The 18,313-nt window shown below is 41.9% G+C and overlaps 1 protein-coding gene across 2 annotated transcripts in view; it reads right to left on the minus strand.

Annotated features, from left to right (window-relative positions):
* Nucleotides 1-18,313, minus strand: part of LOC139566973 (heterogeneous nuclear ribonucleoprotein L-like) — a 62,606-nt gene that overhangs the window by 24,508 nt on the left and 19,785 nt on the right. For both annotated transcript variants that reach the window (XM_071388364.1, XM_071388365.1), the window contains exons 2-3: nucleotides 9,037-9,155; nucleotides 6,318-6,555 (exon numbers count right to left, since the gene is read on the minus strand). In XM_071388364.1, coding sequence (XP_071244465.1) covers nucleotides 6,318-6,555; nucleotides 9,037-9,155 — 357 coding nt within the window. The remainder of the gene's footprint in view (nucleotides 1-6,317; nucleotides 6,556-9,036; nucleotides 9,156-18,313) is intronic.

Below are 18,313 nucleotides of genomic sequence, written 5' to 3' on the forward strand. Positions count from 1 at the left end.
CAGACCGACACCACAAGTAGAAACTAATTTCTTCTTGCTTCTTTTGAGTATATTTGTTCGCGGATAGAAGATTGGCTGTCAGTTGAACATACATTTGAGACTTTACGTTACTCTTTTGCGGCTGAGCTGCTGGGTTGTCGAGATAAATAACATGCCACATTAGCTACAAGGCTTTCAGGAAATCCACGCTAAAGCGTTAACGTAAACTAAATCATTGTAAGCAACACCATTGTAAAGTTAAACCATTGTGAACTTAAACATTGTAAACTATTGTGAACAAAACCATTGCTGAACTATCGCAAACTTAACCATTGCATCGTGAGCTAAACCATCGTAAGCTAAAATACCATAAGCTAAATCATGGTATTGTGTACTAAACCATGATAAACTAAACCATCGTTAGCGAAACCATAGTGAAATAAACTATTTTAAATTAAACCATCGTAAACTAAACCACTGTTCGCTAAACCATCATAAACAAACCATCATAAGCAAACCTTTCATGGATTAAGACTGAAACCATTGTAAGCCAAACCATAGTGAAATAAACTATTTTAAATTAAACCATCGTAAACTAAACCATTGTGAACAAAATCCTTGCAAGCTTCCCACTGGACACACCACGTCATTTCAACGTGGAGAATTGGGTAATATTTGGTAGATACGTTGATCAATGTGGTTCCAAACTATTTTCACCCACTCAAAAAGACAGCCAAAAGTTGGTTTAATTCCCAATGTGTTATCACTATGATTTCAACCATCTTAAAGCACAACCAAATTCTAATGGAAAATCAATGTCTGATTTTTTGGTTTAGTTGTCACCTAAATGTGTTATCACTGTGCTTCAACCATTTAAAAGCACAACAAAGTTCAAATGGGAATACAATGTCAGATATTTAGTTTAACACAACTTAATGTGTTATCACTGTGCTTGATCTAATAGCACAACCACATGACCTGGATTGTAGTTACCTGAGATTACATTAAAGTACATGGTGGATCGATGCCGTTGGAGTTTTTGTGCAGATTATTATTGCAATTGCAAAGATTTCTACAGATCTGCGACCCTGAATGCTTTCTATGATTACATGAGAAGGCGTGTATTGTTACAGTAACCTCAAAATGTAGCCATGGATGTGCTACTCATTTTAAGGTTGAATAAATACTGTTATATTAGTTTGCAAAATAGCCTTAACATTATGCTATTTACTATCTTACAAAGGTAATATTGAATTGTGCTTGGTTGACAATGCAACCAAATATCAACAGTTAAAGGATATGTATCAATTGCTTGGATAGTTCCATCTGGGCCACTGGCTTAATCCTATTCTTTTAACTTTTATTTTTGGTTTAAATGGAGACGTGAATCCAAATGATAATTTGTTAACAAGTTAATAGGCTATTTACCGTATTGCAAAAGTGATATTGAATTGTGTTTGGTTGTCAACACAACCAATGATCAACATTTGAAGGAGATGCATCTTCTGCTTGGATATCTGTGCCACTGAATTTGGCTTCAATTCCAGTTTGTCAACAAATGAATAATTTATATGTTGGATTCACGTCTCCATGTCAACCAAACCAATATATGTTCAAAAATAGGACTAAATCAAATCAAACTTTAAATTCACTTTTAAATACCGTTTTATTTGATTTAATCCTATTCTTCAACTTTTATTTTTGGTTGAGATGGAGTCGTGAATCAAACATATCCAGTATTAACTCGTAGACTCCATTTCAAATCAACCAAAGCTTGAAACCCTATGCCTATATGTATTGTCTATTTTTCGTTGAATCCTGGGCTAAATAGTATCGTTGATGATATACAGAACGATTGATAAAGTACGGTTCCATTTCATTTGCTCTGTGAACCCACCCTTTGGAATGACTTCGATAGCAACAGTGAGATTTCAACAATCACTCTCACGATAGGACATTGGCAAAGACAAAATCTCTAAACTTGCACGACAGTCGTGTGCCGTATTCTATAGATGTAATCTCTGAAGCCATATCCACATTTCATGCTAGTTAGCTGTCTACATTTTCTAAATTTGGTCTGTCACCAGAGATCAGCCTCGATGTTGCGGTGGGTTACTAAGTGCCTTTGTCACTGGTTCTTCCTTTGACAGCTATGTCATGATGATGGCGTTCGAAGCCATGGAGAGTGCCGACAGGCCGTGACATGCGGCGCCAATGAAGTGGTCCTGTGTGGCTCAGTTGGTAGTGCATGGCGCTTGAAACGGCAGGATTGTGGGTATGATTCCCTGGGCCATCCACATGTAAAATGTATGCAGGCTTGACTGTACGTCGCTTTGGATGAAAGCATCTGCTAAAAGGCATATACAGTGGGGAGAACAAGTATTTGATACACTGCTGATTTTGCAGGTTTTCCTACTTACAAAGCATGTAGAGGTCTGTAATTTTTATCATAGGTACACTTCAACTGTGGGAGACGGAATCTAAAACAAAAATCCAGAAAATCACATTGTATGATTTTTAAGTAATTAATTTGCATTTTATTGCATGACATAAGTATTTGATACATCAGAAAAGCAGAACTTAATATTTGGTACAGAAACCTTTGTTTGCAATTACAGAGATCATACGTTTCCTGTAGTTCTTGACCAGGTTTGCACACACTGCAGCAGGGATTTTGGCCCACTCCTCCATACAGACCTTCTCCAGATCCTTCAGGTTTCGGGGGTGTCGCTGGGCAATACGGACTTTCAGTTCCCTCCAAAGATTTTCTATTGGGTTCAGGTCTGGAGACTGGCTAGGTCACTCCAGGACATTGAGATGCTTCTTACGGAGCCACTCCTTAGTTGCCCTGGCTGTGTGTTTCGGGTCGTTGTCATGCTGGAAGACCCAGCCACGACCCATCTTCAATGCTCTTACTGAGGGAAGGAGGTTGTTGGCCAAGATCTCGCGATACATGGCCCCATCCATCCTCCCCTCAATACGGTGCAGTCGTCCTGTCCCCTTTGCAGAAAAGCATCCCCAAAGAATGATGTTTCCACCTCCATGCTTCACGGTTGGGATGGTGTTCTTGGGGTTGTACTCATCCTTCTTCTTCCTCCAAACACGGTGAGTGGAGTTTAGACCAAAAAGCTATATTTTTGTCTCATCAGACCACATGACCTTCTCCCATTCCTCCTCTGGATCATCCAGATGGTCATTGGCAAACTTCAGACGGGCCTGGACATGCGCTGGCTTGAGCAGGGGGACCTTGCGTGCGCTGCAGGATTTTAATCCATGACGGCGTAGTGTGTTACTAATGGTTTTCTTTGAGACTGTGGTCCCAGCTCTCTTCAGGTCATTGACCAGGTCCTGCCGTGTAGTTCTGGGCTGATCCCTCACCTTCCTCATGATCATTGATGCCCCACGAGGTGAGATCTTGCATGGAGCCCCAGACCGAGGGTGATTGACCGTCATCTTGAACTTCTTCCATTTTCTAATAATTGCGCCAACAGTTGTTGCCTTCTCACCAAGCTGCTTGCCTATTGTCCTGTAGCCCATCCCAGCCTTGTGCAGGTCTACAATCTTATCCCTGATGTCCTTACACAGCTCTCTGGTCTTGGGCATTGTGGAGAGGTTGGAGTCTGTTTGATTGAGTGTGTGGACAGGTGTCTTTTATACAGGTAACGAGTTCAAACAGGTGCAGTTAATACAGGTAATGAGTGGAGAACAGGGGGGCTTCTTAACTTCTTGCAACTATAGGGGGTGCTGTTCCGCATTAGCATATTTGGGTCTCCAAATTAAACTGCCTCGTGCTAAATTCTTGATCGTACAATATGCATATTATTGTTATTATTGGATAGAAAACAGTCTATAGTTTCTATAGGAGTTGAAATTTTGTCTCTGAGTGGTACAGAACAATTTTTACAGCACTTTTCATGACAGGGTTCAGATTTCAGAAATTTTTACCTCTGATCTGGGGTCTGTTTATAAGGCCACAGTGAATGCTATGAAGAAACCGACACTACCTACGTCTTCCTCTGGGTGTCTGTACGTCATCACGTTTTCAATGAAATCGATGGGACGTTCACAGCCATTATAAATGACCAAAATGTACAGAGACCGCCCTTTCTCAACGTGCGCCTCAAGCGTGAAGGCCATCGGACCTGCCTCGTTCCAAATCGTTTTCTAACCAGCTATATTTCTCCGGTCATGTTTTCAGTCGTTATAGTTGTTAAAAACATCATAATGTAGTTAATTTTAACCGTTTTATATCAATTTATATCCGTTTAGTGCGATTCTGAGGAATTTATTTGTCGTGCACTTTCTAGCTTTGGGAACGTTTCGCGGTCTCGGTCGTTGTTAGTGGACATTTCGAAGGACAGAGGACATCTATCGACCAAAAGACGTTTATAACATAGAAAGGATACATTGCCCAAGAATATGATGGAAGATCAGCTCAAAGTAAGCAATATTTAATATGATAAACCGTGTTTCTGTCGAAATATTTTAAACGCATACATCGCCATTTTGTTTGGTATAGCTTCACTTGGCCAACCCTGTATTGAAAAGTAAGGATAATTTTAAAAATGTAAATCAGCGGTTGCATTAAGAACTAATTTGTCTTTCGATTCCTGTCAACCCTGTATTTTTTAGTCAAGTATATGATTAGCTTTTAATTAAACTAGATCACTCTGATAGATGACGTCAGACATATTGAGGCTTGATTTCCTAGTATTTTTATTGTGTAACCACGGTTTTGTATGGCTAAATATGCACCTTTTCGAACAAACTGTATATGTATGTTGTAAAATGATGTTACAGGAGTGTCATCGGAAGAATTCTGAGAAGGTTAGTGAAAAAATTAATATCTTTTGGCGGTGATTACGTTATAGCGCTCTTTGGCTGGAATCGATGCTCTGGTAACGTTTTCACATGTAGTATGCTAACTTATCGATTTATTGTGTTTTCGCTGTAAAACGCTTAGAAAATCTGAAATATTGTCTGGAATCACAAGATCTGGGTCTTTCCATTGCTATGCTTTGTCTATTCTTATGAAATGTTTTATGATGAGTAAATTGGTCATACACGTTGCTCTATCTAGTAATTCTAGTCGATTTGCGATGGTCGGTGCAATTGTAAACTGTGATTTCTACCTGAAATATGCACTTTTTTCTAACAAAAACTATCCTATACCATGAATATGTTATCAGACTGTCATCTGAAGAGGTTTTTTCTTGGTTAGTGGATATCAATATCTTAGTTGAGCCGAATTGGTGATAGCACCTGAAGGAGTAAGAAACTGATGGAGTTAGAATAGTGGTGTATTTTGCTAACGTGTTTAGCTAATAGATTTACATATTTTGTCTTCCCTGTAAAACATTTTAAAAATCTGAAATGGTGGCTTTATTCACAAGATCTGTATCTTTCATCTGGTGTCTTGGACTTGTGATTTAATGATATTTAGATGCTACTATCTACTTCTGAAGCTATGCTATCTATGCTAATCAGTGTGTGGGGGGTGGGGGGTGATCCCGGATACGGGGTTGAGGTTCGGTAAAGGTTAAAGAAAAACTAACAGGTCTGTGAGAGATGGAATTCTTACTGGTTGGTAGGTGATCAAATACTTATGTCATGCAACAAAATGCAAATTAATTACTTAAAAATCATACAATGTGATTTTCTGGATTTTTGTTTTAGATTCCGTCTCTCACAGTTGAAGTGTACCTATGATAAAAATGACAGACGTCTACATGCTTTGTAAGTAGGAAAACCTGCAAAATCGGCAGTGTATCAAATACTTGTTCTCCCCACTGTATATTATTATATTATGGTAATAGTCAGTGACAAATATTAATGCTAACCTGGGATTGGTTAAAAACCTGGATGGGACAGAAGGAATAGCTGTAGACAGAACAACTGTCCAGTAGGAGCAGCTGCCCAGCCTATTGTTTTTTTCCTTTAGTGGATATTACGTTGAAGATCTGACGTTGTTGACAGGTAAAAATTCAACATATTTTATACAAGGTTTGTCTATGTTGAAAATTGGTTACCATGATGACGTAATCCTGTGGTTGAAATGTAACCCCTCAAAACAACAGCTGATGACAGTTGATGACTTTTTTCAAATCCAATGTATTTTCCACGTAGATTCCACATCACAATATGTTGACAAATTACATTGAAACAACATTGATTTAACCAGCTTGTGCCCAGCGGGTTGACTACCGTAAGTTAAACTATTGAAAGCTAAACCATTGTAAACTAAACAATCGTCAACTAAACCATACTGAACTAAAAAATATTGTCAACATTGTAAACTCAACCAGTGCACTGAACTGGCACGAAGTTCATGAACTTACAGTGGTGATGGGATAGAGGGGGTTCTGAATGGAGAGGAGCAGGACTTTGTTGCCACTGCTGGGGTCATCGGCGTTAGTTGGCCGCGTGATCCTCTTACTGGTGGAGTAGTTGAAGAAGGCCTGCTGGCCGGCAATGTAGACCGCTTCGTTGGCCCCGCACGTCACGCACTGGTCGGCGCTCTCCATGGCTTCAAACTCCACCAGCGCCTGGCGCTTGAACGGCATCATCATGACGTAGCTGTCAAATGAAGACCCAGTGACAAAGACACAATTAGTAACCCACCGCAACATCGAGGCTGATCTCTGGTGACTGACAAAATGTAGGAAATGTTGATAGATACTTAGCATGAAATGTGGTTATAAGGCACACGATTGTTGTGGGAGTTTCGTCGACGAAAAAAATCAGACTGTCATGCAATATCTGTCGAAAATAGTGATAGTGTAAACTACCTGGAAACTAACCTGTCATCTTGCTGCCAAAGAGGACCACAATGGAAAAAAACTTTAAGGCTTTAATGTGGTTTTATCCTCAATAATGTTTTATGTGTGTAATTATGGCTCCGGCTGGAGCAGCCTGCTACTTTTAATGATCTAATAAATTCAGTCAATCAATAAATCAATCAACAAATCTTGTTTCAGTCATGTCACAGACATTTGATGAGTGTCAAGCAACAATCCATGTTTTCACTTCTCAGTAAGCATCCCCACACACTGAAGACCTAGCCAGTGTGTCACTCAGTGGCCCATATTCAATTTTAGCTCCTCAATTCCCTAGTTAGATATCCCAATGTTTTTCTTATACAGACTCCGTGCAGTGACGGTAAAATAAAAGTAGATGCTCGTATGAGGATTTGTCTCGTCTAACAGAACCCCAAACCACACTGAGGTACAGTCATTGCTTTGTGACTCAACATTTGTGGAAAGGCGCCAGATAGAAACCAAACCCTTTTTTGGTCGAAAATGAGTTAACGTGATTTTTTGCTACATTAAATACATGCTTAATCATGTGGACAATATCCTGCCTCTATTGTATTGTGTTTTGGAGAAAATGGGGGTCATGTTAGCAGTAGCTGCATAAAGTTACTGTGAAACCAAGGTAAATAAAAGCCATTTGTTCTCAGTTTAACACTATGAGCAGTTACTGCCTTTTTGCTCGGTAGGGCCACGCGTTCTATTTTTGTTGAACTAGAAAGAGTTCAACATAAGTTAAAATAAAATGTCCCCCTGGTTATGCTTTATTTTACAGTCAACAACTATTCATCTCGCTAGTATCTTACATTATCTACTAAGAATGGCTGGTTTTGGATGATTATGATTATAAGATATTATCAGGTGGTCATCCCTATATTATCACTGCATGATAATGCACTACTTAAATTGCAGACAGAGCACACTCCACCTTCATAAATAGCATTGATTGCACAATAAAGGCTCCCCATCATTCTAATGTGAATGCTGTCCTTGAGGCCACAGCTCACGTTCACCGTGTCCCAATATGTCTGCCTATGGCATACTCGGAGGGACCTACAGTATATCGATATTGCACCAACCTAAAAATACCCTCGCCTGATTTCAATTCCGACTACAGCACCGGTGAACATACTCTACCAGCGCACAAGTCAAGTCCTTGCAATCAAATCCACATCCCATAATACCCCCCGAGTTACAGAAATATCAAGTGACACTGGGATGGATGGTGGCAGGGGGATATTTACAATAATTACAATACAACACTCTGGTTGTAAAACTGATGTACAACGCATTTGACATGATGGTTGTGATACAACTGCTACGTTTGTGATATAATGGAGAGTTTGTCCGCATAAGATGTGTGTATCAATACTTTTGTGCAGAAGAACTCTCCCTTGTGTCACAACCGTTGCATCGGACGCGTTGTATTTCAGTCGTGCATCTTGAGTGTGTCTACGGGGTCAAAGTCTTTTTCCAAATTCCACCCAAATTCACCTCAACTTCAAATCAAAACTTTCTAGATTCTCTAAGTGAACGCGAAGGGGCTAGGCAAATAAGCCTCTGCTGTGTATTCCCCGTTGTGTGAGTGCCCCAAATGAGGCTTCCCCAGACAAATATCGCATGTTTGTCCCCTGAACAGTTATACCCTTGGGTAAACATGTGTGGTCTGATGATAAAAGCAGGCAATTTAGAGGACAGACATGAGCTAAAAATACAGGTCCTAAAATGGCAAACGTTTTCCAAGCCCTTAATGGTCCTTGTTCTACGAGAAATATGATAACCGGGAGATTGTTATTGCATTTAAATGCATAAAAATAAAAATAAATCAACACTGAAGAAATGGCTAATGGGAGATAAAAATCCAGAAAAAGGGAGTTGTATTCTAGAAGGGCAAAGAGTCCAGTCCCACTGGCTTTGTTGGAGGAAAAACAATCAAACTGCACACAGGGGAAAAAAATGCATCTCAATACATTCTGTTGATGCATTCAATCAGTGAGCTGCTCAGACGCAGAATAGTATTAGAATACTAACTGGCATGCATAGTCATATAGTAGTTGGCTCTTCCTGGTAAGTGAAAATTCACTTACACTAAGTGCCACTCTGAACTATGAATACAGTTATGTAATGGACTACTGTTCTATAGTACATTTCAAGTAATCATATGCACATGCATCCATGTAATGGAAATGATGCAAAGGATTGGCGCTTGTCCCTCAAAGCAGAACAGACAAGAAGAAATTTCACCTACCAGATGTTGCCAAACTTCTCCAGGGCCTCCACCAGGTCCCCCTCCACCACTGACTCACAGAGCCCCCGCACGTGGACCACCGGTGAGGGGGCGATCCTGTGGGCATCCTCCTCGTTGTCCTGGAGGAGAGAGGGGGGGGGACACCGGTCAAATTGGGTTGAAAGGTCAAATGAGGTATACCACATGGATACATACGAAGGCCGCTTTCACAGCCAAGAAGGTTTAACATAATGTAAATGTAACCAAACATCAGTCATTGTCAGCATTGGCACTGAGCGTCTTTGACATGCTTTTGGAGTGCACACGGAGTGAAATTGCAGCATGTTCTCTTGTCAATGCCTTAACCCTCTTTTCTGAATGTTTATAGTGAATTTGTTTGTGTTTTGTAGCAATGTTTGATTTGGTTTGGTTTGAATGACTTCAATCACATTTTTTTTTAAATTTGAACTCATTCTGAGGCCTAAGGAAATTCAGCCTCTTCAGATTCTTTGACACGAGACCCACTTACAGACCGGCAAGCAAATACTGTGCATTCGTAAAGTATTCAGACCTCTTGACTTTTTCCACATTTTGTTACTTTACAGCCTTATTCTAAAATGGATTGAATAAAAAAATGTCCTCATCAATCTACACACAATACTCCATAATGACAAATCGAAAACAGGTTTCTAGAAATGTTAGCAAATGTATTACAAATAAAAAACAGAAATACCTTATTTACATAAGTACTCAGACCCTTTGCTATGAGACTCGAAATTGAGCTCAGGTGCATCTTGTTTCCATTGATCATACTTGAGATGTTTCTACAAAGGCACACACCTGTCAATAAAAGGTCCCACAGTTGACAGTGCATGTCAGAGCAAAAACCAAGCCATGAGGTCAAAGGAATTGTCCGTAGAGCTCCGAGACAGGATTGTGTCGAGGGACAGACCTTGTGAAGCAGCATTGAAGGTCCCCAAGAACACAGTGGCCTCCATCATTCTTAGATGGAAGAAGTTAAAAACCGCCAAGACTCTTCCTAGAGCTGGCCGCCTGGCCAAACTGAGCAATTGGGAGAGAAGGGTCTTGGTCAGGAAAGTGACCAAGAACCCGATGGTCACTCTGACAGAGCTCCAGAGTTCCTCTATGGAGATGGGAGAACCGTCCAGATGGACAACCATCTCTGTAGCACTCCACCAATCAGTCCTTTAAGGTAGCGTGGGCAGACAGAAGTCACTCCTCAGTTAAAGGCACATGACAGCCCGTTTGGAGTTTGCCTAAAGGCACGTAAAGGACTCTCAAACCATGAGAAACAAGAAGTCTTTGGCCTGAATGCCAAGCGTCACATATGGAGGAAACCTGGCACCATCCCTACAGTGAAGCATAGTGGTGGCAGCATCATGCTGTAGTGATGTTTTTCAGCGACAGGGACTGGGAGACTACTCAGGATCGAGGGAAAGATGAACGGAGCAAATTACAGAGAGATCCTTAATGAAAACCTGCTCCAGAGCGTTCAGGACAACGACCCTAAGCACACAGGGTTCACCTTCCAACAGGACAACGACGGAGTGGCTTCGGGACAAGTCTCTTAATGTCCTCGAGTGGCCCAGCCAGAACCCCGACTTGTACCCAATCGAACATCTCTGGAGGGACCTGAAAATAGCTGTTCAGCGACACTCCCCATCCAACCTGACAGAGAAGAATGGGAGAAACTCCCCAAATACAGGTTGTCCAAGCTTGTAGCGTCAAGAAGACTCAAGGCTGTAGTCACTGACAAAAGGGCTTCAACAAAGTACTGAGTAAAAAGTCTGAATACTTATGTAAATGTGATATTTCAGTTTTCAAAAAATAATTATAAAAAAAATGGTTTTTGCTTCGTCATTATGTGTGTAGATTGATGAAAAAAAAAGTTATCCATTTTAGAATAAGGCTGTAATGTAACAAAATGTGGAAAAAGTCAAGGGGTCTGAATACTTTCCGAATGCACTGTACATCATTCATTCTTTTTAGGCGAACAACTTGAGGCCCTTGAGGCCCAGTAGAACTACAGATGTTCAGAGGGGTCGTTGTCCGGCAGAGGTGAAAGAGAGAAAAGCAAAGACATATACGGATTAGAAGAAGGAAAAGAGGGATCTGAATAAGGGATCTGAATCCTTTCCGAATGCACTGTACAGTACATCATGGTCTGTCACACAATCTAAATGTAACATAATTTATACCCAACTCTACTGCAAGCCTTCAGACTGTGGCCCCTTGTCTTGTAGCTGGATGTTGTTAAATCGCAGCACGGGCTGTTAATTCATAGTGCTTCACACCTGTTTTACAGTGGCTTCACAATTCACACACCCTTCACACTTGTCTCAAAGTGAGGAAAATATGCTAATGTTGAAAACCTTTAGGGGGTAGGAAGGACTTCTGAAATAGCAACTTGCTGAGCATTTCGAATCACTTTGTAAACTGTTGCGCAACAACGTGGTCAGCTTTGTTTGAAAATTCATGAAAGTAGAGGGAAACCATATTTGAATGCTCACTGATACGTTCATGTTGGACTGGCTATTCAGGCATTCAAATATGTATGTTGAAATATAAAAAACAAGTTTTGTTTATATGCTGCACAGATGAACCATGAAAATGCAAGTCTTCAAAAGCCAATACCTAAAAATGACACAATTCATCTGCGAATTGAACGCTGTACATTCAAAAAGCTTTTCTTAGTCTCCAATTAAATAGGACAAAGGATTACAAACAATGATGCAAAGCACATAAAAAAATAACAAATTAAAAGTAATTATCCACTAAAAGCCGCTAGGAAACGAGAGGTGTAAAATTGGGGAGACCAATATGAAATTACAATAAAACCACTTCACCATGAATGAATGACCTCAGCCCGATTTTAAGTAATTAGATTTTTTCATAATCACAATGAACCAAAAAAACAGCAGCTGCAGTGGACAGGCTACAGCATCCATTCTTCTAATCTTCCAAATGGATGTAATTTGTCTGAATTCAGAAACAAGTCACCCTGGTGAGACTGGAGCTATAGTACATAAGAAAATAAGCTAACAGTAATTGGAATCAGACTGCAAAGCGTCTGCTCTACAACAAAACAGATTGTCTGACATCCAGTCTCTCGTATTCTTAAACCATAGCCCGGCTTTGAGAAACCGCATCGACAAGGGCCACAGCACGTCTGAGGCAACCAATTACTTGGCCCTCTTCTTCGTTCAACGCTAGCTCTTCCAGAAGCCCCGGACGGTTCATTACGGGAGCTGTCCGTCGCGATGAATTCCTCCCGTCTAGTCTAGCCCTCCATGCGCTCTGGGACAATGCCGAGCCCCACATTGCTCTACTTCAGACACAGAGACAAATTGAATCCTCGCCGACAGTCACTGTGCTTAAGACGAGATTCGTTTACAATTGACCACATTCTTACCCCCAGCCTCTCTAGAAAGAGAGATAAATAGGCTGTGTCCCGATTCACTTGCCAAGTTAAATAAAGGTTACATCAAAAATAAATAAATACATTCACCACCCTTCTCCCGAAGTATGTACTTGCACACTTTCTTCTATGGATTTAACAATGGTGGAAATCCCCTACAGCCAATGTTTACACCAATAATTAGCTTTTAAATCCATGACGGGAGTTTGTGAGTGCAAGTGTGGAGAAACAGGACACGGACAAACATCCCCTGGAAATAACTCAAAAAAGCCCTAGAAACGACAACAGCAATCCATGGACAGTGTTTGTCTGAAGAAGAACGTCAATTCATTCCCGAAAGCAACATGTAGCTCAACAAGCTCCTGTAAAGACATTGATATATTCATATCCCTTTCCAGGTGATCTGTTTTAATGCGCAGGATATTGGAGAGTGGGGGGAAAAACATGCAAAACTGTCGCCTGTCGCAGTGGTAAATGAAATAATAGAATAAGTGGTGTGCTTTTCGCTGTGGTAAAATTAAGCATAGAAACTATTTCAAAGCCACCTTTTGGCTCTCGGGCAGTTGCTGTTTGGAGAATATCTGAGCTGTCTTCTTTTGATGCCCGCACTTGAACACAGTCAGGCATACCTACCACTACTTTAACTACCCAAACGTTCAAGGGTGTCTTCAAAGTTGAAAGTATCTCTCTGTATCTTTCCTTCTTCCATATCTTTATTTCCTTGTTCATTTTTTAAAAACGTTTTTTTTCTTTCTTTCTTTCTTTCTTACTATCTATACTTTCTTCCTGTCTTTAGTTTTATTTCTTCGTCCTTCCTGTCTTTCACTCTGTCTGTATTTCTTTATTTCCTCTCCCTCTCTCTCTCTCTCTCTCACACCTCGACAGACCTTGGCCCCTTTCGTCAAACCGAAGTGTGTGTGTGTGTCAGTCCCACGCACAAAGCTATTTTCACCAAATGACATTTTCAGTCTGCCTCTTCCCTCCTTTAAAAATAGCACTGAGGAAACGTGAGCAAAAGTTCTGTCCCCAAGAAAGGGGGTCTCGGAGCAACGTTTCATCCCATTAATCCAGCAAATATTCCACTGCAGCCAGCCGAGGAGGTAAAATGCAATGTCACAAGAGGTTAATGCACACACACACACACACACACACACACACACACACACACACACACACACACACACACACACACACACACACACACACACACACACACACACACACACACACACACACACACACACACACACACACACACACACACACACACACACACACACACACACACACACCGGATAAGACCGCTGGATCAGACGATTGCGTTTCCAAAGAAGTACATCAATTGTATTTGTTCACATGTGAATGTCTCACTCCTCTCCCACAGTAGCTGATAGTGACAATTCCCACTGATTCAGACTCAACCGCAGTCACAAGCTACTGCTGCTGCTGTTGTGAAACAGCATCCAGAAGCACGCTGCAGCAGAGGGCCTCGCCGGCCACACACAGGATACACATTTACGCGGCTCTGTTTGCAGTTCAGTCTGAAACATGGCTACATCAAAGGCTCTTGCACCTCTTACTCCACCTCTACTGCTATGCAAGCCACGTCCCTCTGGTTTATACTCTGCAGAACAATGCCCTGCCAATACTATTGAGTGATATTCTTGGAAAGTGTCTTTTTAATTTTATTACATTTTTTTCTGAAGCTAGGGGGTACATGCTTTACTCCCTGTGATGTTGAAATAGTAACTTTTCTGTCTTCTGAGATATCCGCTAATTCAGGAGTCCTTTTTATGGTTTGTTTGAACAATCCTGGTAGTTGATGTTGGAAAATCATCTCACTCAAAATGGTAAAAACAACAGCGAAAGAACAACATGTCAACCTTCCAAAGCTTTGCCACGAACACCAAAGCACGAGAGCTTGCAGTTTTTGCTCGTTGCAGACAGCGACCTTGTTTCCGGCAACTGAATTGAAGGCTTTGCGAGGCCATATTACCTTATCTCACAACACAGTACAAAACCTGGGAGACAACCATCTGCCAACACTGAACACACACACACACAGCCCCGCTCAAGGTACTAAATGATATCATAACCGCCATCGATAAAAGACAGTACTGTGCAGCCGTCTTCATCGACCTGGCCAAGGCTTTCGACTCTGTCAATCACCATATTCTTATCGGCAGACTCAGTAGCCTCGGTGTTTCTGATGACTGCCTTGCCTGGTTCACCAACTACTTTGCAGACAGAGTTCAGTGTGTCAAATTGGAGGGCATGGTGTCCGGTCCTCTGGCAGTCTCTATGGGGGTACCACAGGGTTCAATTCTCGGGCCGACTCTTTTCTCTGTATATATCAATGATGTTGCTCTTGCTGCGGGCGATTCCCTGATCCACCTCTACGCAGACGACACCATTCTGTATACTTCTGGCCCTTCCTTGGACACTGTGCTATCTAACCTACAAACGAGCCTCAATGCCATACAACACTCCTTCCGTGGCCTCCAACTGCTCTTAAATGCTAGTAAAACCAAATGCATGCTTTTCAACCGTTCGCTACCTGCACCCGCCCGCCCGACTAGCATCACCACCCTGGACGGTTCCGACCTTGAATATGTGGACATCTATAAATACCTAGGTGTCTGGCTAGACTGTAAACTCTCCTTCCAGACTCATATTAAACATCTCCAATCCAAAATCAAATCAAGAATCGTCTTTCTATTTTGCAACAAAGCCTCCTTCACTCACGCCGCCAAACTTACCCTAGTAAAACTGACTATCCTACCGATCCTCGACTTCGGCGATGTCATCTACAAAATAGCTTCCAATACTCTACTCAGCAAACTAGATGCAGTTTATCATAGTGCCATCTGTTTTGTTACTAAAACACCTTATACCACCCACCACTGCGACCTGTATGCTCTAGCCGGCTGGCCCTCGCTACATATTCGTCGCCAGACCCACTGGCTCCAGGTCATCTATAAGTCCATGCTAGGTAAAGCTCCGCCTTATCTCAGTTCACTGGTCACGATAACAACACCCACCCGTAGCACGCGCTCCAGCGGGTATATCTCACTGATCATCCCAAAAGCCAACACCTCATTTGGCCGCCTTTCCTTCCAGTTCTCTGCTGCCTGTGACTGGAACGAATTGCAAAAATCGCTGAAGTTGGAGACTTTTATTTCCCTCACCAACTTTAAACATCTGCTATCTAAGCAGCTAACCGATCGCTGCAGCTGTACATAGTCCATCTGTAAACAGCCCATCCAATTTACCTACCTCATCCCCTTACTGTTTTTATTTATTTACTTTTCTGCTCTTTTGCACACCGGTATCTCTACTTGCACATTGATCATCTGATGATTTATCACTCCAGTGTTAATCTGCTAAATTGTAACTATTCGCTCCTATGGCCTATTTATTGCCTACCTCCTCATGCCTTTTGCACACAATGTATATAGACTCATTTATTTTTTTTCCTACTGTGTTATTGACTTGTTTATTGTTTACTCCATGTGTAACTCTGTGTTGTTGTCTGTTCACACTGCTATGCTTTATCTTGGCCAGGTCGCAGTTGTAAATGAGAACTTGTTCTCAACTGGCCTACCTGGTTAAATAAAGGTGAAATTAAAAATTAAAAAATAAACACGCACACGCACACTTTGGTTTGTCGCTGCTTGAGCAAACCTTTTGGGATAACTCTCACGAAGGTTCTTTAAAGTACATTTTAAAGTACACTTTAAAACCATATAACCATTGCCTGCCACAAAGCACATCTCAAGAACCACTTTTTTACAATGCACATACAATCCTCACACACACACACACTTTTGATGAGTCTTTTTAGGTGTTATAGAACTTTCTCAAAAGGGTTCAATATAGAATCATTTGACAAACCGTGTCCCCAAAAACAACTAACCTCTCCTGAAGCCTTCTAAGCAAAGTGTGCACTTTAACATCAGGTGTCAGCATCAGATATCTCTTCTCCACTCGCACATGTTATGTTTAGAATGCTGCAGACACTCAAAGAGCAACTTAGGGCGAACATGGCTCTGTCAGAGAATAGACACATGTTTAACAGTGTTGTGTAACTGTAGTCCAGATACAGGGGTTGACATACTGATTGTGTGTGTGTGTGTGTGTGTGTGTGTGTGTGTGTGTGTGTGTGTGTGTGTGTGTGTGTGTGTGTGTGTGTGTGTGTGTGTGTGTGTGTGTGTGTGTGTGTGTGTGTGTGTGTGTGTGTGTGTGTGTGTGCGTGTGCGTATGTGTGTGTGTGTGAGAGAGAGAGAAAGAGTGTGACAGGTTATGTGTGTGTATGTTTGTATATGTGAGAGAGTGTGTGTCCACACCATAAAATCAACGGTAGAGTACTTCATTAGAGAGGAACCAATCTAGAAACCAACAGATTATCAACTTTGAGCCACAAATATCCAATACTTTCTCTAACTGCACAGACCACCAGCTCAAATGCGTCGAACACCATACAGCGTTACTTCTTCGCTCCGACTCTGTGCTCGCCACAACGCCCTGCCTGCTGAAGCACGACCTCTCCTGTCACTGGCTGGATGTGGAGTCAGTCACCATCTGGGCCAGCCAGTCTCTTCACGCATCAATTTCCATTCAGGTTGGGCGTCACCAACCGAATCTACTCAAGACCAAAGGGTTGAGTTGGAAGTTGGAACATAGCCTTTTATAACGCATTAACTCTCTTCAAGCAGTTTCCCACAGGGAACAATAAAGTTAGAATTAGTCTTTGGGACCAGAGCAGCAGAGGAGAGCGGAGGGAGATGCTAGCTGTAGGTCATCAGTGAAACACCCTGACAACCGTAAGCCTGCGGCATTAATCATTGTGGCAGTTTGTTTCACATGACGTTAGTAGGGGGTCGGGGTTTTATTGTCCGTGCCAGGCGAGACGACCATGTTTCTGCTGAGCGAAGAACATCTTCTTGCCTTTTTTAGGGTTAGGACCCCAGAGTGTCGCTGTCCCCCCTCATACCCCTCGTGCACACACACACCACCACCGCTATCAGACAGAACAGAGTGGACATGACAGTTGAACAGGTATCTCACACTCGCGGCACGGCCACGGCAAAGGGCATGAAGTACCATCCCCCCGTTCCCCTCCCTTACCCATTTCTCCATCTCCATAGCAACAGGATCTCAGCTTTTTTTTGTAGAAATGAGGGGTGAGGGGGTGACAAGCAGTGACATATCCCTTTCAGTGACATTTGCGATCAAGGACGGATGTTGATGTACAATTACCATTTTAACATACATACTGATCATCCCTGGCTTGGTACTTAGTTTCTAGGCCTCCATTGACTTGCAACTAACAGGCATTTTGGTTTTGCCGATCGAGGGCCAATAACTAAACCGAGTTCCTCTTCTCTCATTTATTTTTTCTCCTTCCTTATCTTCCAGAATGTTCTCATTAAACATGGCCTTGTCTGCTACCGCTAAACGAGAGCGGTAAACATTTGCCAGGTCAAACGCTGCACAAACGGGGCTAACAAGGCAGAGGTAATGCATAATTTATCTCGCCAACAGCCAGGGTTCCACAGAACAAACAATCTGACGAGGGAACATTTGTTTCAGTGCCGTTTTTCGAGAGTCGTCATTAATTGAACCATTCTGATTATGTCTCAGTCTGCGTCCCAAATGGCACCCTATTCCCTATATATTGCACTACTGTTAACCAGGGCTCATAGGGCTCTAGTCAAAAGTAGTGTGTTATATAGGGAATAGGGTGCCATTTGAGATACAACCTTAGTGTAGAGTGTAAATAGAAATGTCAGATGAAGATTCCCTTCAGGCTGTCGGATAGAATGGAAGAAAATCAGGAGGTACAAGTTGTGTGAAGTA

This window comes from Salvelinus alpinus, unplaced genomic scaffold (genome assembly GCF_045679555.1).
Source record: "Salvelinus alpinus unplaced genomic scaffold, SLU_Salpinus.1 scaffold_40, whole genome shotgun sequence".
Lineage (NCBI taxonomy): Eukaryota > Metazoa > Chordata > Actinopteri > Salmoniformes > Salmonidae > Salvelinus > Salvelinus alpinus.